Source organism: Balaenoptera acutorostrata, chromosome 8 (assembly GCF_949987535.1).
Source record: "Balaenoptera acutorostrata chromosome 8, mBalAcu1.1, whole genome shotgun sequence".
In the NCBI taxonomy this organism is placed as follows: Eukaryota; Metazoa; Chordata; class Mammalia; order Artiodactyla; family Balaenopteridae; genus Balaenoptera; species Balaenoptera acutorostrata.
The window spans coordinates 105,494,259-105,516,493 of NC_080071.1; the positions used below are offsets into that span (position 1 = coordinate 105,494,259).

At 40.3% G+C, this 22,235-nt stretch overlaps 1 protein-coding gene across 2 annotated transcripts in view; it reads right to left on the reverse strand.

The window, feature by feature from the left end:
* CNTNAP5 (contactin associated protein family member 5) overlaps positions 1–22,235 on the reverse strand; it is an 881,311-nt gene that overhangs the window by 266,593 nt on the left and 592,483 nt on the right. For both annotated transcript variants that reach the window (XR_009009129.1, XM_007169254.3), the window contains exon 12: positions 16,045–16,164. Coding sequence is in view for 1 of the 2 variants with exons in the window: in XM_007169254.3 (XP_007169316.3) it covers positions 16,045–16,164 (120 nt within the window). In the remaining variant the exon portion in view is untranslated. The remainder of the gene's footprint in view (positions 1–16,044; positions 16,165–22,235) is intronic.

Here is a 22,235-nt window from a genome sequence, read left to right on the forward strand (position 1 = left end):
GGATCTTAGATTCTGGTTCTGGAGGTGACTGACAAAAAGAAAGCTCAAAGAGGAACATGGAATTATTTCTTTCTTTCAGCTGATGTCCCTGCTCTGGACTTCATCACACTATCAATGTTATTGTCAGAGTGCCAGCATCATCTCCAGTGGGAAGCCTTTTCTAACTCCACCAGCATCCTGTGTTTGTCTCACTCAAGCGCTATTACTCCAACTTGTTTACTCAGACCCCCTGCTAAACTGTAAGCTATACAAGGGAAGAGAATGTCTCGTTAAGTCTTTGTATGCCTAGCACCTGGCCCACAGTAGGTATTCACTTACCACTGAACTAAACCTTCAAGAGACTACCAAGATTTTTACTGGCTTCAGTGACAGCTCTTAAAATCAACAGGAAAGTGAAACATGATAGGAAACGATGTTTCAATGCATACTTGAAATTCTGCTGTGCAGCCCAGAATATCTATTACAAATAGCAGAATTTTGGGAAAAAGGTAAATTATCTATCAATAGATGTCTGACTGGACACAGTATAGTTAACTGACACGGTGAAATACTATGTAGTCATAATAAAGACCACATAAGATTTCTCTAAACCGATCTAGAATGATTTCCAGGATAGATGGAATGATTTCCAGGAATTAAGGTGCAAAAGACTATGCTACATGTTGTGCAAGAACAAAGGAGAAAAAGGGATACACAGAGGAAGGATAAACTAAATGATTATCGAGAGAAAATGGGTAAGAACAGAGTGAAGGCAATATGAGTGAGAACAAGACATCCCTGGTCAACCATTGTAAATATATTTGACTTCTGTAACATTAAAATGTTTTATATATTTAAAACATAAAATTAAATCAAAAGGATGAAAAAAGGCAAACCCTAAAACTGAATATTAAACAGATACAAAAAACCCTGTCTATATATTAAATAGATAAAATAACCACAAGGGAGAAAAAAAATAATTCAAGTAACTTTTTTAATACTCTATTCTGTCTAGCTATACATCCTGAGGATATAGTCTAAGAACAAAATTTAAAATTCAAGTAAATCTTAAACTTTACTTGTTATTAGTAGTGCTATTGCTGATGTGATTCTGAAACTATTGGTGTATATTACAGGATAGAATAAATTAGAAAATATATGGATGCTGGGATAATTTCTCAGTGTGAGAGAAGATAGTATGATGAGAAAAGATCTAATGGTGCTGGATTTGCATTAAAGATAAATGTATCAACTCATAATTTAAACACACACACACACACACACATTTTCTAGTTCTGTCCACAGAAAAGGCTGAGAAGCAATAAACAAACCTAACACCGAGATCTTAACTTTCAAATACCATTTGCTACATAAAGGAACTAGGCTTCTTTGGGAAAATAGCTGAGTCTGGGTCTAGGCAGGGAAAGTTCAAGGTAACGTCTTGGAGCATCTTGTGCTAGAAAGCATGGACGTGCTCCAAGATTAATGGGGTCATGCAAGAAAGACATAGGAACAGAATTAAAGGGACCATTACTAGCTGATTTGGGGAGAATCTGAACATCTAATAAATATAATGTAATAGTAACAATGTTTTAAAGTGAAATAATTTATGAGCCTCTACTGATACAAGGGTAACTGAAGGCAAGGTGAGAAATCAAAAGCTCTGTAGACAAAAACAGCTATAAATGCAGAAGGGATAATACAATTAGAAAAATGACATTTTACAAACTCCAGTGTCATGACTTACACAGGTCAGGATCATTAACACGTGGGGAGGAAATGATGGAGACCAGGATACTCACCTAATGTCTGCATAGAACTCCACAGATAACTGATCGTAAGTCACCTTCACAATGTAGAGATCTGGTGGAGCTGCTTTAGTCAAATGATGGAGCAGATCCACCCAGTCATGGCACAAACTGACATCACGTGCCTTCTGGTGGGAGACAACCCCCATGAGGCTTTCTGCCAAAGTATTCTAACAATGAAGAAGTAACCAGGAAAAAAACCAAAATGTGGAACATTTTACTTCTTCTTAAATTTATTTTTTATTGACCTATACTTGATCTGCAATGTCGTGTTAGTTTCTGCTATACAGCAAAGTGATCATATACATATATATATTATATTTCATATTCTTTTCCATTATGGTTTATCACAGGATATTGACTATAGCTCCCTGTGCTATTCAGTAGGTCATTGTTGTTTATCCATTCTCTATATACTAGTTTGCATCTGCTAATCCCAAACTCCCAATCCACCCCTCCCTCACCCTGCTCCCCCTGGGAACATTTTACTTAACAACTGGCTTGTACTCTTCAAAAACTTAATGTCTGTTATGAAAAGCAAACAAAACAAGATGGGTTAGGGGGCGGGCCCTTCTAGTTAAAAGAGACTAAAGGGACAGGATGATTAAATCCCACCTATGGACATTGCTTGAGATCCAAATAAAAATAGAAAAACAGACACTGCTATACAAGACACGGTAGGAACAAGATGGATTATATACCAGATAACATTCATTGAAGCGATGTTTATTTTCTTCTTATGGTTTTATTTTTGTGCTTATATAGCATAGTGTCTGTTGTTGGGAGATGCAAGTGAAGTCTTCACGCTTAAATTATCACTATGTCCACAACTTGGTTTCAAATAGTTCAGAAAAAGAAAAAAACCATTTTATATGAGGATGAAGGAAGGACAGGAGGGGGGTGGATGAGAGTAGCACAAATGTGTGTAAATGGGGCAAAATTTTAATATTTGGAGAGTTTAGGTGAAAAGCCTATGGATGCTCATTTTACTATTCTTTCAACTTTTCTGTAGGTTTGGATTTTTCAGAATAAAATCTTTTAGGAAATAAGATAGTGCTTGACACAGTGCTTCACATGTAGAAAAGGCTCAAAACTATCCTACTCTGCCCCAGCAAATTCGTGTGCATGTGCCCTTATAAACACACACACACACATGCACACACACACAGAGCTAAGGACCAATGGACCAAATAATTATCCAAAAGCAAAAGCTATTATCAAATTCAACCATTCACACCATGGTAGCCCATCTATATTCAAATGTAAGTATCAGTTATTGCTGTTGAATTAATTTGTAGGGGTGCTTTCAAGGCACCAGGTGTTATATATTCCTAAAATTTATTAGTTAGTATTTTCGTCACTGTATCCCCAGAAACACCAAGAAAACAGTGTCAAGGTTTCTGGGAATAGAGTGATGAAAATAATTAAGGCTAACACATATTGGGTATATAATGCCAGGAATTTTTTTCGTATGGTTTACAACGATTAACTCATGTAAACCTCACAACAACCTCATACACAGGTTCTGTTATTAATGACAAAGGAGGAAAGCTAAGGAGCAAGGAGCCCAAGTAACTCCCTAGATCACGTAACTTGACAAAACTAGGAAGTGTCAGCGCTGGGATACAAACCAAGCCCAAGCTCTTGCCACCGATGCTGGATTGGATAGATGTTTGCTGATTATGTGTATTCAAGGGGGAGCCTTGAGAATGGTGATGGGCAAAGGACAGTCATAGGAGAAAAGAATGAGGGCTCGGTCTAAAGAAGGAGGTGAGGAAATGACATTCCAGAAGAATAAAACTGGATAAAAGGCATGAGAGTTGGACAGAATACTCATAGGTGGCACGGAAAAAGCCATGTGGAACCATCCCCACAGACTGTCTAACCAGCAAATGTCTCTTACCAGCTTCCCTTTACAGGCAGATACAAATAGAACAAACTCTTGTGCCCAGAGCAGGAAAGGCTGATTGGCGCTCCTGAGACCTGAGTTCACCTGCCGTGAATAGTTATGAAAAAAGACTCCCAGACAAAGGGTCCCTCTGCTTCCCTTACTTCACAGAATGTGGAATCACAAGCTGCTAGTACATCTTGGGCTTTTTTAATTCTTTGGAAGGTCTAGACTGACTTTGAGCCATCATTTCTCCCCAGAATCCTGGGCTCAGAGAAAAGGTGAGCGAGAACAAGCAAGCTTTCTGGGAGACACATTTGACTCCCACTTGTTATTTCATTCTTCTGATCAAGAAAAGTGCTTGCCCAATGGTAATCTTGTATTAGAACACATGGGTGAGCCAGGAGCCCTCAAATGAGGCAAAGAGCCCTTGGTTGCAAGCTCACTGCATCGCCACACCCATACCACCGCTGAGCTCATCAAGATTGATTTTTCCTCTTGTCTCTTCTCTGCCTAGCCTGGGACACCTATCTTTCAACTTCATACCTAAGCCCTATGTCTCCAGCAAAGTCTTACTTGATCATTCCTGCCTCTGTATTCCTTCAGCATGTAGATCTTCCTATGATGATGGAGCTGGGTGATCGTGATTTCTATTTCCGGAGCTCTTAGAGAATGCCAGGTATTGTACTGAGCATACGAGGTATGTTGCTTATTTAATTTTATTTAATCTGCACATCAACCCACTGAGGTAAGAGTGACTGATCGTCCCCATTATGCAGATGAATAAACTGAGCCTCACAGAAGTGAACATGCCCAGGATCCCATGGTTGTTGAGTATGTACAGGATAACTGGATGAATTAAATATGGAATAGGATGGCCTAGATGGAAGGGCTTGAAGAGCTGGAAGTTAAGTATGAGGTCCTAGGGCACAAGGGTCAGTGGTTTATGGTGGCTTATACCGCACAGAACACAGGGGAGCCTCAATATATACTGGTTGTTTGGACTGTGTCCTGATCCCCACACACCACAAGGAAGGGCTCGCCAGGTATCTGCAATAAAAATGTGCTGTGAAAGGTCCATCAAGAAGGGGTCAGGATAAGCCTTGTGTTCAGGTCTTAAGAAGAACAGCTCTTTTAGTCACCGACCAGTCTCCCCCACCACCTTAGAAGTGGGGAGACGAATACGGAAGGAGACATTAAATGCTATACACTGTGCTAATCACCTTATATAGATACTTGCCAAGGTCCAGAATCTTCAGGTGCTTGCTAAAAATCTTACTTTTGATCGCTGTCCTAAACCTACTGAATAAACATTGCTGGGAATAGGCCTCGGGAAAGGCATTTTAAACATTCACCTCAGTTCATTTTGCAGAGAAATAAAATTTAAGAACTTTTGTTTTATATAATTCTCATCGAATGCTCAGAAAATCATGAAAGGTGGATACGATTATCCCAATTGAAAAATGAGTAAAGTGATGATCCAGGAAAGTATGATATAGACCTCCTTCCTTCAGGGTCACTTCCTTGAAGAGCTTTCCACTGCGGCACTGACCGATGGATGGGGTCTGCACAGGCCAGAGGAAGGGTGGACACGTGGGTCTTTTTTTTTTTTTTTTGCCTTAGAGCATCTGTGTCACCTGGGCTAGGAACCCAGGCACGGGAATCACAGGTGTAGACCCAACTTCTGGCTTCACTATTCGCTCCTTGCAAGAACTTGGACAAGCTATTTAGCCTCTCAAGATTTCAGTGCCCTTCCCTATAAAATGGGAAGAATGGTACCTTCTTCACATGATTGCTAGAAAACCTGAACGACCTCATGGATGTAAAATGCCTAGCATGGCACCTCCAACAAATAGATGCTCAATTAAACGTTAGCTGTTTCTAGTACAAGATTCAGCTCAGAGGGCATCTCTTCAAGCACATCTTCTCTGCGCACTGGCCCCAGTCGCCTCGTATCCCTTGATTTAACCACCGTGTCCTTTGTACTCTTTCTGCACCATCTATTGGCTTCTATTCCATCTTCCACACCAGGCGGAAAATATCTGTTTACAAAGCCTGATTCCCTTTCTGAACTGTGAGCTCCTTGAGGACAAGACAAGCATCCATTCTGAAACCTTAGGGCTTATCTCCATCAGTGCTGAAAAATTTATTTGAATGGCTTATCCTGGATGGCCAGCTGAATAACTGACTGGCTGAATGAATGAATGAATAATGTAACTGAACCCATGAACAAATCATTGTGGAAGTGAATAAATGAGAGAATTAAAGAATGAGTAAATACATGAGAGTTTAATAAAGGAATTCAAGAAATAAGTTAGTAAAGGGGGGGGAGTGAATTTATGAATGAGCAAATAAGTCAATGGAAATCACGTTGCAATCATTCTCCCCACCCTTGTGCTGAGACCCCCTGTCCTTACCCCCCCTGGTTGGAGCCAACCGGCCGTGGTAAACTGGTGTGAAAGGCATTTCTCTAAGTGCCTGTGAAAACTCATGGCAATTCAAAGGTGACAGTGCTTTACTTTCAGGGTAATGCTACAGCTTTACGACTTAGTAATTTTCTTTAATGGCCCAATTTAGCAGGAGATTATGCCGTCTGCCGCCAATCCAGAGAGACCCCTTTAAAGCTTGGGCCTTCCACACAAGCAGATCCACTCCCCGGCTTCGCCTAAGAGACCAGGCTTCTGGAAGCTCTATGTGGTCACCACGCCTTGGCTGACAGCATGATGTATTAAACAGGGAGACAGACATTTAAAAAAAGCTTCCCTCTTCTAAGCTGGTGAATGACCATTCTTCAGCCCCAAAGAGTCCTCTGGAAAACACTTGATTTACAGAAAGCAACAACACAAGGATTATTCCAACTGGTTAAACTGCTAGCGTGCCACCGTGCGTATGTCACCCATGAGCGAGTCTCAACCGAGAAACGATGGGCTACCGGGGACACAGCCTGTGGTCTGCTGCCCGGATCGATCTGAACCTGCTGCCCACAGAGAAGCGACATGTTTCCAAAGGAAGGGGGAAGAAGAGAAAGAGAAAAACCTACATTTTCTCCACCACCTGCTCTGTGTCAGTCACTCTCCAACGCTGTTTAAATGTTAACTCATTTAACTTGACTAGATACCAATCATAAAAAGCTATTATCATCACCCGTCACGTACAGAGGGAGAGACTGAAATACAAAGACCAGGGGCCTTGTTTGTGGCCCCTAAATAATTATAATAGATAATAGCGATCATAATTTGGAGGATGTAATAAGTACCAGACATTGTCCTAAGACTTTTAATTAATGCATATGAACACATTATACAACCATGTCCTTCAAAAATTGTAAGCCATGAGTAAGGAGCTTGGAGTTTGCACAGGTAGAAGGGGAAGGCAATGAGGAGGCACGGTCAGATCTGTTTTTAAAGCATCACTCTTGCTGTTGTGTGAATTATGAACCAGAGTGGGAAAGATCCGAGTGTTTTCTTACCCCAAGGACATGAGATGATAAATTCTGTGGACTTAAGGGACCGTATCTTAACCATTTCTATAGCCTCAGTGCCTTGTCAGTGCCTGGCCAGAGCAGACAACCAATGCATAATGATTCAGATAGAAGAAGGTTGCCTCCCATGCTTTAGACCCCTTTGATAAGAAGTACTGCAAACCAGACAGAGCAAAAAATTTAGATCTGATGGCTCTAATTGGAATCCTCTGCGTATAATTACTAGCCTCATTAGCACATTTGTAAAAAGGGAACAATATTCCAGCCACTTCACAGTGACGCATCTTGAACTAGTCCTGTGCCCAGGCACAGTTTTACACAGTCTGTAATCAAGTCACAATTTTTTGGCAACAGTACTTCTGCAATGATGGTTATCCAAAACATGATTAAGAAAACAAACTTGAGAACTTGAGCCCAGCTTGTCCTTGTAGAAGAATTTGGCAGGGCAATGGAAGCTAATACTTCCTTTTTGGGGTGTGTGTGTGCGTGTGTGTGTGTGTGTGTGTGTGTGTGTGTGAGCAGTGGAGTGTTCGGGGGTAGAAAGCAGCCAATAGGAGATACCAAGACAAAACTTGATTACAAATGCACACGGCACCAACACTTGAATTCTACTTCTCTCTGGTGTAAAATATAGCTGCAGAAAATTAACAACGCGCTAAGAAGTTCGGGGAGAAATAAATGCGCCATAAGTAAGTGGTCCCGTCCTATGGCATGGGTAACTCTTGTTTCCTGTACACTCACATACCCTTGTGCAGAGGCCATACATAAAACTGTAAACTCAGTGATGTTGTTCTAACTTTGGGAGGCAAGGCCAACGACTGTTAGACCGAACTGAATGGACACATTCCTTGCTTTCTGTCAGTGACTTGGATGATCATCTATTACCTGCAATCCCACTGCACGCTTATGTACAGGAATACTGGAGACACGTTAATTGCAGCTTCTCTGCCTGCTCCATTATGCATGCTTTGATGAGTTTTAATGAAACCAGAGCCTGCTGCCAAAGGAGTGAGAAACAGAGCATCATAATAGCAAGAGTGTTAAGATATGGAAACTTGCAAGGTGGTTTGCAAATGGATTAGGAGCTCTTTGAGAAGGAAAACAAGTTTTGCTTTCAAGATTTGACTAAACCTTCCTTGCAAACTTCTTGCAATGCCTGATGATCGCTGAACAGGTCTAGATACACGAAACCGGCATTGTATCCATCAAGACGGGAAATAAATGTGTTTTTGTTAGTGGTTCTAGACAATTTTGTATCTCAATATGCAATTATACTGCACAGAGGAAGAACAGTGTGTGGCTGGGAAACATCTTTTAACATGTTGACAAGGTGTCCTGTTAACATTCAAAATGGCAAAATGTAAACAGTTGAATGAGTTGAAACGTCAAGTTCTAGGGAAAATCTTGTCAGAGTGCCTCACCCTTCTAATTCTGCTTTATTGATACGGGAAGCTTCCCCTCAGAAATGCTCCCTCCAGGCTCCTAGAAATCCCTCCAGTCTCTGAAATCTCATGGCAATGCAGAAGGAATAAAGACATTATTTCTGGCAAGAGGAAATAGCTATCTTTTGCAACTCGGATGGCCTTATAGATGTTATCTATACCACTAGAACAGCAGTGAGAGTGAAAGAGGTCATGGTTAATATTACATCATGATATTTGGCTACTCTGTTTCCTGATCATCTACATTTGGGGGCTAGGAACTTTGCAGGTATATTCTATTCCTCAGATTAATCTCGAAAGGAAGACATTTTTATTCTCCATCTTCCTGATAAGGAAACCAAGATCCAGAAATGTTAAATGACTTGTCCAAGGTCACACGACTCGAATGTGCCAGCACTAAAATAGGAACTCCAGTGTGACTCCAAAACATGTGTTCCTCCCACTAGCCATTCTTATGTTTGGAGAAAAGAAAGGGTTTGTGGAGGCTGCAGAGCTGTGGAAGGTCTTGGGGGCAATGAGGAGGAGCCGGACACTTTTCACTCTTGGACTTGCAGAAGAGGTTGCAAACAGTAGGAATGACTCAAGCCCAGTTAAGAACAGACATTAAGGCAATATCCATGGTTCCAAACTGTCATTGATGTAATGGGTCAGGGCCTTAGTCTAAGATAAATTATGGGAAGTGGAAAGAAAAAATAGAGAAAGGCAGAAATTAATCTTCAGTTTGGCTGCGATTTCTCAGCAGTCCATTTACACTGGACTCATTAGAGTATGTGTAAAAGTAGATCCAGGAATTCCTGACACTCTGTCTCTCATTTTCCATCCAGGACCTCACAGTCCCATGGAACACAGAAGTAAACATCAGTGGTTATAATGCAGTGTGATCAGTGTCATGGTAGAAATATTCAGAAAATGAGAGGAGAGCATACCCAACCTGTAGGTACCAAGTGCATGAGTCAAGGTTCTCCAGAGAAACAGAACCAACAGGATATAAAAACTATATATTTTTTTTTTCCAGTGCAAAATTGGCTCACAAGACTGTAGAGGCTTGGTAAGTCCAAAATCTGCAGGGTAGACCAGGAGGCTGGAGACCTAGCAAACAGCTGCAGTTCAATCCCAAAGACAGAAGACAGTCTGCTGGCTGACTTTCTTCTTGCTTGGGGGAGGTCAGTTTTTGTTCTGTTAAGACCTTCAACTGATTGAACGAGGCCCACCTACATTTTGGAGGGTATTCTGCTTTATTCAAAGTCCACTGATTTAAGTGATCATCTCATCTAAAAAACCCCTTCACAGAAGCATTAATGATAATGTCTGACCAAATATCTGGACATCACGACTCAGCCAAGTGGATGATATACTCACCACATTCTCGTGTATCATCAACACACACTTCCTGTACAGGTACCTCAGATGTTCGCTAATTCCAGCTACTTCCTGTACCCTGCTCTTTCTCCACTTCTGCCTTTCCCTTTGCGTTGATCCCAGTGCCCAGCACTTCCTCACTTCCAGATGGCAGCTTAACCTATCCTGTGAGTCTACCTTACATTCATTTTCATCCAGCGATACAATTCTGAGTCCTACTAGATTTGTTGTTGTCTCAGATGCGTCCCTCCCTACTTGCCCAACTAGACCGGCATAGCCAAGGATGATCACAAACTTTACACCATTGGCTGAAACTGTCCACGTTCAGGCTAAGGGGACTTTTACCACTAGGTAGTCGCATGGGACCCAGATGTCCCTTTGAACAAAACATTACATTCTGGCATATGTCACAGTTTCCCTTACTTGTCCACTTGCCCCTTAATTATTCATCACTTGAGTGGCTTATCAACTTTTAGAGTACGCTAGCTCTCGAAGTCTCTCCTTCATGTATGTTTTTTTGCATCGATCTTAACCTCCCTTCGACTGAACCTGCAAAGGGAGGTCCTTTCTGCTTCAGGTGGGAATCTAATGGACAAATCCATGCTTCATATATTTGCATGGTTTGTGGATTTCACTCACCAAGCCCACCTCACCACCATCCTTGATCCTTGATGAATTCAGATCATTTTTTTTCCCCCAGGCTTCTTTGGACGGTTCTTTATAAACAATATATTTTCCATTTGCCCCACTAGATATACTTTCCATCCTTCTGCAGCCTTCTCTGTGCCCGGGAAGGCTGACTAAAGGCATTACACCAATAAGTGCTCTTGCCTTCTGAATTCTAGCGGAATTTGCTCGACGGAAACCTAGGAAGGAGACTGGAAGGGGTGAGGAGAGACTGAGGTTACTCCCCAAGCTCCTTGATGGCTGTTCCCAAACATGTCACAGCTGTCTCAAGGCACAGATTCTTCACATCCTGCCCTCCTTCTTGCTCTGGCGAAATGCGCTCCCCTCACCTCCATGGGTCTGATGGTGGGAACATCTCCTTTGTTACTAGCTCTATAGTACAGTATATTCCCATAATTTCTTCTTGTACATTCATCCCTTTGCAAACAGTCCCTAATGTAAGCCAGATCCAGTCCTCCAGAGAGGGGAACAGTGCTAAAGACCATGTATAACCTGAGAATGGTGGCTTGTTGTTGGTACTCAGAAAGTTGCTCATCTTTCCTTCAGGGTCAGCTAAATAGTCTGGCATGCTCAAGAATGATCTATGATAAAAACTGGAGTTTGGGATTAACGTATACACACTACTATATATAAAATAGATAACCAATGAGGTCCTACTGTATAGCACAGGGAACTCTACTCATTCTGTAATAACCTGTATGGGAAAAGAATCTGAAAAAGAATGGATATATGTATATTTATCACTTTGTTGTACACCTGAAATTAACACAACATTGTAAATCAATTGCACTCCAATATAAAGTAAAAATTAAATTAAATTGAAAAAAAAAATTCTTCTTTTCCCTGGAATTAAGATAGCCGATTTCCTTGCTGGGAAACTATAGTTCAGATTATGGATCTTGAGAAACTTTTGCTTGTCCCTAATCAAGTCACTGTGATCCTTTTATTTTCTAGTCATTCAGGTACATGCATTTTTCAGTGTTCTAAACTAGCAACTCATCCTGGTGAGTTGGGTGGTCCCCACAAATGTGCAGGATCAAGGGACCCTGGAACCTTGTTCCTGACATTCATTTGCTCTTTCTGAAAATGCTCTCCTTTGCGTCTTCTTCTGGCCAGTTTCTACCCTCCATCCAGCTCTTAGAGACGTTTCCTGCCTGCCTGATAGCTCTTCCACGAGAGGCTGGGTTAGGTGCCCCTCTTGTGGGCTCTCAACACACACTACACATGTGCTATCCTTGTCAAGACATTTTAATTGTTGCTGTGTCTTTTCCATGATTAGCCTGTGGAGGAGACTGAAATAATACTCTTATGTGTTGAATCGTGTCCCCCAAAATGATCGCTTAAAGACCTAACACTCTGTACCTGTGAATGTGCAAGGCCTTAATGGGAAATAGATTCTTCACACATGTAATCCAATTAAGATAACGTCATACTCCATTAGGTTGGACCCTAAGCCGACATGACTGGTGTCCTTATAAGGAAAGAGGAAACAGACACAAGGACATGTGAGGGGAAAATGTCGCTATGATGTAATCACACAGAAGCAGGGAGACAGTCCCAGGGATGCAGAGATTGAGGGGCTCCTTCTAGGAGCCCAGGAGCACCCACGGGTCACGCGAACTGCCAGATGCTAGGGAGAGGCCAGGAAGGAGACTCCCCTACAGGTTTCAGAGGGGTTGTGGCCCTGCTGGCACCTTGATTTTGGTCTTCCACCCTCGAGAACTGTGAGACAATATACTCCTGGGGTGTCGGAAGCCACTCAATTTGCGGAATGTTGCTAGACCAGCCCAAAGAGACTAAGACAGACACGATTGTGTATCCTTTGCAGTTTGTGCAGTGCCTGAAATGTTCAAATTTACATTGAGCTGAAATGAATTGTACATCATTTAGAGATACGTTAAAAGTAGGCCAAGTGTGTATTCCTGAAGAAACTTAACTCTTTATCTTTCTCATCCTTCTCTCCTACCCCCTAGTGTCAGAATGCAGCCTGGGTTATGGTACCCTGTCGAAATCTGTAGAAGCCTAGATTCAGTCCACTTTACAGATAAGCCTAATCACCCCCTAAGTTACTCCTATCATTTGTCCTACTGTCCCCATGCAGAGATCACACTGCCTTACACCAAAGAGGGCAGTTGCTCCTTGAGCACTTGTGGACCTCATCTCCCCAGGATCACCCAGTGGTAGGTAAGATGCAGAGACTTAAATCTCCTGGGGGGGGGGGGCAAGGTGCCACCTCACCTATAGAAATGGGGAGCTACCCCCAGGGTACTCTGTAAAGAGAGATGCGAGGCAGCTGGGATTCAGATTTACACTTTTCCACAACTAAAACCTGCCCTTTACCCTCATGACATCCATTTGCAAGTATCGGCAGACTTAGGGGAAACTTCTCCTTTTCTTTGGCACCTCAAATGATCTCTCAGGGAGTTCTAAATGAGGGAGGCCTGAGGGGCCACTTAGCTCCAGATCCTTATTTTCCAGATGCACAGCCATTCTGGGAGCACCCAGCTGACTGGCACAAAGAGCAGAAAGAGAGAGAGCCCAGGTTCCCTGCGTCCCAGCTTGGTTTACACTCTCTGTGTTATGCCCCAGGAATGCCTCTGAAAAGTGCAGAGACCAGCAGCTTTGTGCTCTTAGAAACCGGAGTTAAACACACAGCAAGTCTTCTCTGGCCATTTCCTCCCTCCTTCCGTTCCCCCTTCCCCTCCCTCCCTCCTCCTCTCCCTCCCCCTTCCTCTCTTCCCTGGACCACTTTGTCACACTTTTCCTAGTGTCATAAGTCACTCACATTTAAGAACAGTTAACATTGACAAATAAAAAATTACGTATTTCATTATCGTTATATTTAGGCAATAAAAATGTTTGTCAGTTAAATATGGATATAATTCGTCTACACAGAAGTTTGCTTTTATTTTTACAGGTATTTTAGGAAAACAAAAACAAAACCAAACACCTATATATTTTGCAATTGCATGTGACCAGAAAAGCATATGTCAAAGAAATCCCCAATTGTGCACAATGCACCCTATCAATTTTGGGACATAACTCAGAGGTCCTGATGCCTTCGGCATCACATCAGCAAAACGGCAACATTTAATATATGTAAACATTCATCTTTAGCCATTCCTGGACAAAGTATCAAACATAAATCCCGAGAGAAGTCTTTCCAAAGAGAGGCAGAGCATTTCATGTAAATGAGACCTATGAATCAGTGTCATTGTACTTACATTATTTTGGAGAGTTAAATTTGTCAAGCTATATTTAATGTATGTATTTTAATTTCAAACTATATATTTTAATGAAAATAGGATGTCTATGCTTGTTTCTTAAATGCATGGTATAAAAATATACATTTAAAAACATATACATTCATAGAAAAACACACATATGCATTCATAGCAAAAAGTCCCAAGGAAATTCTAACAATAAAATATCAATAGCAATCCCTGGATTGCGGTTTGTAGGTGACTTTAACATTTCTTCACACTTTTCTTCTTTTCCTTAAAGTTTCCATAATTAGCATTATTTTTATAACAAAAATAAAAGCATGGCTTCAAGCAAAACATAAGCAATACAAAGTATCCAATTAATGTTTTAGTGATATAGATTATTGCTGCACCAGAAGGTCTTGTTTGCTTCCTGAGTCTTTGACTATTAGTCCCAGGATTTATTATCTCGAGCAAGTCATGAAATTGTCATGTGCTCTTTCCTTCTATGTAAGATAGAGTTAAAAATATCCATCTCAGACTTTTGTTGCCAAGAATTAAAAGAAATGATATTTGTAAACTCTCAGTTCTGTTCCCAAAGATGGTAGGAGCTGAGTCATTGATGCCATTACCACAAATCCTATTATTATTTGTCACACCCATCACTCAGCAGGCACTGACCTCCTTTGCCTTCTTCTGCAAACAAAACACTTCCTCCCTTTCTTGTAAATTGTGGACCGGGGACAAATTGCATCAGAATCATTTGGAAAGCTCAACAGAAGTGCATTTACTGAATTTAGAATTTCTGGGTCTGCAAAGTCTATTTTTAGCATGATTCCCCAGAGATCCATATGTTAATTAATTTTGAAAATAACCAAGATCCACTGAGAAGCCTACTTCTTGACCAGGTTGTTGAACATTATAGGTTGGCACAACCGTGAAAAGAAAACAGTAACGCAATTTCTAATTATGTTATAGGGCTACTGAGAAGCAGCTAGCATACATTTTGAAGAGATGAAGTATGATGGAAATGAAATGAAATGGCATCCAATTCCATGTAACTAGCATTTTCTGCAGAAAACCTGTGGCCTTTTGTATTCAGATGGACAAATTACTGCTAAATGTCCTCAATCACCATTTTGGCAATGGCTTGCTTGCATTTCTACCTGTGATACTGCATGCTATTTTCCCTGATTTTACTGCCTCATGAATGACGATGACTATGCCTTATTTCTCTGCATATCCTGTGTGGCCAGGACAGTGTCTGGCTATAGACAGACCTCCACAGATGCGGTCGCCCTGTTGCAGCGAAGTCTGGGGCCTGAGAACTCAAAGAGCCTTAATAGGCTCCTACTTTTCTTCTTCATTACATGATTCTGCTGGTGTCTCCGAAGGCCAGTGCTCAAAACAAACAAACAAACAAAAAATGTGTATGTGCAAATTGACATTCTAAACAGAGGGAGTGCTTGCATTGTTATATTTTTAAATAAATATTACATCAGGTTTGGGGTGTGGAATTATTTTTTTAAGAATAAATTAGTGATCACATGCTGCTTCTAAACCCACGTAATAATCGGCTCTTAATACGTCCGTAGGCACTTTAGAAAAAAGTGGCAAGATGTTATGAGATTGCCAGGGAAAATAGAAATAGCTCAGTGTTTTGGTTAGGCATCTGCGGGATAAGTACCCTGGCTAGTTACAGCAATACAGATGATTTTGTTTCATCCTCACAACTCTAAGAGGCAGGAGCTACTATTTCCATTTCACTGATGCAGAATTGGAGCTCAGAGTGACTGACCCTCGGAGTCACACGGTCCTCAGAGCCAGACCTGAATCAAGCTTTCCCACTTCCTGAATCAGGGCTTTCTATTGATTTTGACTTTTGTCTTTTTGTCTGTTGGGTTATTTTCCTTCTCTTTCTGTTTTTGAATTTTAAAAGAGACATGACCTTGTTCAGCTCTGCAGAAAATGCTTGATATTTATTTCTTGGTTCAGTGGAACCTTGTCAAGACCATTAACAGGTTTTCTTCTCTCATGAAAATAACCTAGCTGTTAACTCCTATTAGTTACCTAAATACCATTTCCCCCCTGAAGTTGGTCCTTTAAATTTTTATTTATACAAGTGTCCCCCTTCCAGTGGATTTCCCTTTGCATCACGTAGTGACATGAAGCGTGAGTAGGAATTCTGCACCCTTACCTGTGATGTTGCAGTACACTTGGAAAGGTCCCAGGGTCCCACTGCCATCTGAGTCGATGTAGAAGAAACCAGCTGTGTTGCCTTGGTGCCTGTACACCTCACAGGATTGCTCGTAGAGGGCTGGAAAGACACAAAAGCAGCAGAGAAGAAACTTGGCTTGGTTCTGCATATTCCTTTGGAGAATCAGTAACTCCTACTTATTATATTTACTTTCAATTGTGATTTCTTTCCTTTCTCCTATAACCTCAACTTTCTCCCCAAGCCTTAACAAACTAGTGCCCCAATGTTTGATGGGCCTGCATCCTCCATTCATCCTAATGTTCATTCTTCTAAACAACTCCGAGGTTACATCCTCCAAAATGTCTCCCCTTCCCTTTTAAACAGCCCTTCCATAGGCTGATGTGTTTGTCCTTCCCCTACGCTTGCACAGCTGTGAAGCTAGGGCATCATACACTGTTCTGTCTCCTGCAATAGTTACAGAATCTTTAAGAGTGGTGGCAGTGTGTAGTTTGAGGCTGTGTTCCAGCATCTAGCAGAACGCCACACTCACAGTGGGAGATGAAAAGTTAAAAATGTACAAAGATAATAAATGCTGGAGAGGGAGTGGAGAAAAAGGAACCCTCTTATTAAATGGTCGGTGGGAATGTAAATTGGTGCAGTCACTAAGGTGAACAGTATGGAGGTGCCTTAAAAAACTAAAAATAGAGCTACCATACGACCCAGCAATCCCACTCCTGGGCATATATCTGGAGAAAACTCTAATTCAAAAAGATACATGCACCCCAATGTTCATTGCAGCACTGTTTACAATAGCCAGGTCATGGAAGCAACCTAAATGCCCATCAACAGAGGAATGGATAAAGAAGATGTTGTATATATATACAATGGAATATTACTCAGCCATTAAAAAGAATGAAATAATGCCATTTGCAGCACCATGGATGGACCTAGAGATTATCATACTAGGTGAAGTAAGCCAGATAGAGAGAGACAAATATCATATGATATCACTTATATATGGAACCTAAAAAAATGCACAAATGAACTTATTTGCAAAACAGAAACAGACTCACAGATATAGAAAACAAATTTATGGTTACCAAAGGGGAAAGGGGGAGGGGGAGGGATGAATTAGGAGTCTGGGACTGACATGTACACACTCCTAAATATAAAATAGATAGCCAGCAAGGACCTACTGTAGAGCACAGGGAACTATACTCAATATTTTGTTATAATCTATAAGGGGAAAAAAATCTGAAAAATTTTATATATATATATATATATATATATATATATATATATATATATATATATGTATGTATATCTGAATCCCTTTGTTGTACACTTGAAACTAACACAACATTGTACATTAACTATACCTCAATAAGAAAATGTTTGATTAGTGAACGAAAAACTGAATATACAGTCATGACTTTTCATTTATAAAGTAAAATGACACGGTCTTATTTCTATATACCCAGAGCTCAGCACAATAACTGCCCTATAGTCGGTGCCCAATCAAGTTTAGTCCATTTTGACTTAACAAGCATTTACTAAGTTCCTTATATGTGTCAACAGTGTGGTGGCCACCGAAGGACCAAGGATGTGGCAATGAGTCTGTGCCTTAGAAAGCTCGCAGCCTGGTTACAGCCACAAAGGTCTTTATGTGCTCAGACAGAGGCAGACACAGCTGTCCTGAGATGGGATACTTTGAACAGTCTGAAGGTAAAAGAAATTCATAAATCTCATTACACCCACATGAATGAATTTGGTAGGGTGGAAAGGAGGATCTGCGGCTTCACACATGAGAAAGTAGAATGTCGTCTGATGCTTGAGACAAAATAATGTAGCTCAGAGCAGCAGGTACGCGTCCAATATTATGTCATCCTCCTGTGTTGAAAACACTTCAGTGGCTCCTGACAGTTTTAAAGATAGAGCACTAACTCCTCACCTTAACTACCATGCCCCTGTGACTAATGTCCCAGCCCAGGAATACAAAGCTGTAGTTTGACATGATCAAGCGTGAGGGGTGCTTCAAATAATTCATTACAAATAAAGTTCTAAAGCTTGAGAGGCTTTGACTTTGTATAAATTAGAGTGAATTCAAGGTGATCCTTGAACTCATGTAATTCTCCCTTGCAGTCATACACTGTTTCTGAAGCTGTGGGTCCATGGGAGGGTCAGTTTGCACCCTGCATATTGAGCATAACATATAGCTTATTTCTACTGGCCTAAACCTGATAACACACCAAGGTGTGTGTCACACATCTGATAACACACCTGGCAACCTCTAAGATAACTCATCAGCACCTCTTGGAATTCGCGCCCTCCCCTTGAGTGTGGTCTAGACTTACTGACCTGCTTCTGACAGAAGGTGATGTCATTGTCAAGACGAGGTTGTAAAAAGACACATGGCTTCCAACTCGGGCTCTTCTGGAGCACCTGCTTTCAGAGAAGCCAACTGCTAGGTCCTGAGGTAACCCTTTGAAGAGGTCCACAGCATGAACCTGGAAGCTTCTCTCCTGAGTTTTAACTGAAGTGACAGTAGCCCTGGCTGACACCTTGAAAGCAGCCCCATAAGACTGGGCCAGAACTATCCAGCCAAGTTGCTCAAGGACCCACAGAAACTATGAAGTAATAACGTCTGTTGTTTCCAGAGGATAACTTTTGTTGTAATTCATCATGCAGCAGTAAATAGCTAATATACTCTCAAAGCATTAATTCTCTCATGTGGTTATAGGCATAAAAAAAGAGTCTATCTCATACAACTGAAGTAAGGATTCAGAGATAATCCACGTTCAGCACTTAACATAGTACTTGGCATGTAGGAAGTGCTTGATAAGTATAAGCTATTATTATTATTAATGTCAAATTGTTTCATGCTATGTTGCTTCTTATTTTTTGTCAAAATTTTGCTTACTTAATTTTTTTTCATGAATCACCAGACTTGTTACGAAAAACCAATAGGCCTTACCTCCCTTCTGTGCAGAGATGATGACATTTACTTCTTAGCTTATTCTTTTGGTATTGACTATTGTATCTCTAAATTGTATGTCTATACTGCTACTTCTTGATTTTCCGTATTTATAGGTCATCTATTCACTTACCAATAGGAAAGATGAGTATTTAGCTTTTTTCATCACCTCTCCCCACATACAAAGAACTTTCGGTTTCCACATACTGCCAATATAGTAGGATCACAATTTTAGTTAGATCAATCATTACTGTTTATGCTAATACAACAGCAAGCATGCTATTCACGAATGGCAAATATGATAATGTGGTTGTTTCCTTTCCTGAACACAATTTCATTTTTCTAGAAATTAATAACTGTCTTATTCTTCTTCTCATTTGCCTTATTTTCTAGGTATATATCACAAATTTAACTACAAATTCACTAACAACTCTCTAAAATGCCTTCCAAAATATTCAGGTGAAAACTAATTTAAATGGATACCTATGGGGAGAGAAAGAATGGGAGAAAGAGGGGAGAGGGACAAAAGCTAGGCCTTTCTGAATATGCCATATTTTTAACTTTGAAGCAATATAAATATTTTAAACAACCAAAAAAACAAAATTAAATATACTAGAAGAAAAGGTACAATTCATAAATATGGAAAGGAAACGAAAATAAATGAATTTAACTACAAATTATTTCAAGCGATATTTAAATTCAGTATTTTCTTCTTAACTTTTTGTCTCAAAAAATCAAATACATGCAAAAAGCACAGAAAGTAATAAAATAAACCTGATATCACAACTAGCTTCAACAATAACCAGTATTTGGTAATCTTGTTTCATCTCTAGTACCTGCATTATCAGTTATGCATTGCCAGGTAACAGACCACTCCAGAACTGACTTAAGACCACAATCATTTCATGATTCTGCCCTCAGCAGAATGAAATAAAGACCAATGAAATAAAGAATTAGAAAATGATTATGAAGGATTGCTAAATCATTAGATGAAAAGTTGATGGGGGTCCTTTTTTAGTGGATGGATTAAATTAACAATACCCAAACTCACTGATCAATCTCAACATCCCCAAAAGTGATTATCAAGATGCCTGCAACGTGAGGTAATAAGAAATACACAGCACCACCTAAGATACATTCTTGCAAAAATTTGAAGTTGAATCTAATCAAGCCCTGAGATTTAAACACTAATTCACAGTAAGAGGTAAAGAAACATGCTCAACATTATAAAAACACAATCAGTTAAATTCAGATTCTGGGAACATCTGACTCAGTTTCTTCAAAAAATAAATGGCAAAAAGGGGGATAGAAATGCAGGAAACATATCAATCAAACACTGTGTATGGACCTTGTCAAGATCCTGATTCCAACAAAGCAAAGACAAAATTAAGAAAACCAGAAAAATTAAAATCAGATTTGGCATCTTTAAATATTTTTAATTTTGGTTGGCTATGATAATGGTAGGGTGGTTATGTTCTGTAAGATAAAAACTTCATCTTTGTCAGAGATACATACTTAGGGATTTGTAGTAAAATGATTATGTCCACAATCTGTTTTTTAAAATACTTCATCGAAAACAAAGAGGGGCATACTGGAAACAAAAATGGTAGCCTATTGATAAATACTGAAACAGGGATGGGTACATTGGGGACAATTATACTATTCTGTCTTTTTGTGTATGTTTGAAAATGTCTCTAATAATTATTATTATTATTTTTAATATTTGGACATTTCAGGTATTCTATGGATTTCAACTTCTTTGAAAAATTATCTTCTGGATCTTTCTGACCTGCGGCAATCTGAACTGGTATGCTTCCAACCTGGCACATAGCTGTCTCCTCTGGCCATCCCCCCACCATCATGCTGGACATTCCCTCTTGAAACTAGCTTCTTCCCACAGCATAATTCCCTCGAAATCCATTTGAGTTGTTTCATGCACCAATAGTTTATTTCTGTTTAATTGCTGAGTGGCATCCCATGGTATGGATATACCACAGTTTGTTTAGCAGTTAACCCAACGTAGGACATTTGGGTCATTCCCAGGTTTTGGCTGTTTCACTGGTGGCGTGTTTAACAGTTAAGCCATCGTAGGTCATTTGCGTTATTCCCAGGTTTAAATCCCCTGGAGGCTTTCCCTCACCCCCCACCACCTCTGAATACTCTTTTTAACAGCATGCAATTCTTGATTCATTGATGAAATATATCTCTAAAATCTCTGAAAATATTAATTGTAATATAGTTTTTTAGAAAATTTTCTTCTTTCTGTGTACATTATTTCCTCCAAGGTAGGGACGTGTGTGTGTTTATGTGCTCACGTGCTTAATTGGCTTACTTGTTTTGTGTTTTATTTTGGTCTCTGTTTTATCTGGCATGTTAGACTCTTTTCTGGGATGTCAGGTAATCTTGTGTGGTCCTCTCGTATTTAACAGTGGTCAGCACTAAGTGTCAGCACTAAGCAAACGTTTGTGGTTTGCCCTCCACGGGCTTTATTGTAGGGTTAAGTGGCTGGACAACTCCGTGGGAAACCCTCATGTTAATGTCTGTAGGGCTTCTCTCTTGGTCTTGCTAGAGTCTGTGATTTAGAGGGCTATGTTACATGAGATTTGGAAGGTGGAAGTGACACCACACACATTCATTTTACGCTTGTGAGGTCGATGCAGGACGTGAGATGTTGTTGCAGATGACACACATGGCTGCTTATCTTCTGACTTCAGTTGTAACTGTGGGGCAGCCAAGCCAGCTGGCATTCCAGACGGGCTATCTCCTCCTTTAGCTTCCCTAACTCCTGGCCAGGTGCACTTTACATCTCTTATGATCACCTCGTTATTAAAGTTGAAGGTTGGGAAGTAGAAAGGGGCAAAGTGGATCAGCTGCTGACTGACAGGACCATTAAAAAAAATCAATTACTATTGTTTATGTGAAGTGATAGGAGGAAGTGAAGGGAAATTCATATGTTCAATTCATCAACACTTCCAGGAAGTACAAGCATGATACTTGTTGATTAAATTGTTCTTTCTCTACTGCATGCCTAACACACTATATAACAAGTACTCTATACACACATATTGTAAGACTACTGATTTTTCAGTTAACTCTAGTCTCTGAGAAAAATAAACAAAAGAGACATGGTTCTGATCTCAAGTAATTCAGGCTCTTAAACTCATCAAATTTAATACCAATACCAATAGAAAATTTTAAAAGACCAATTCCTATAAAA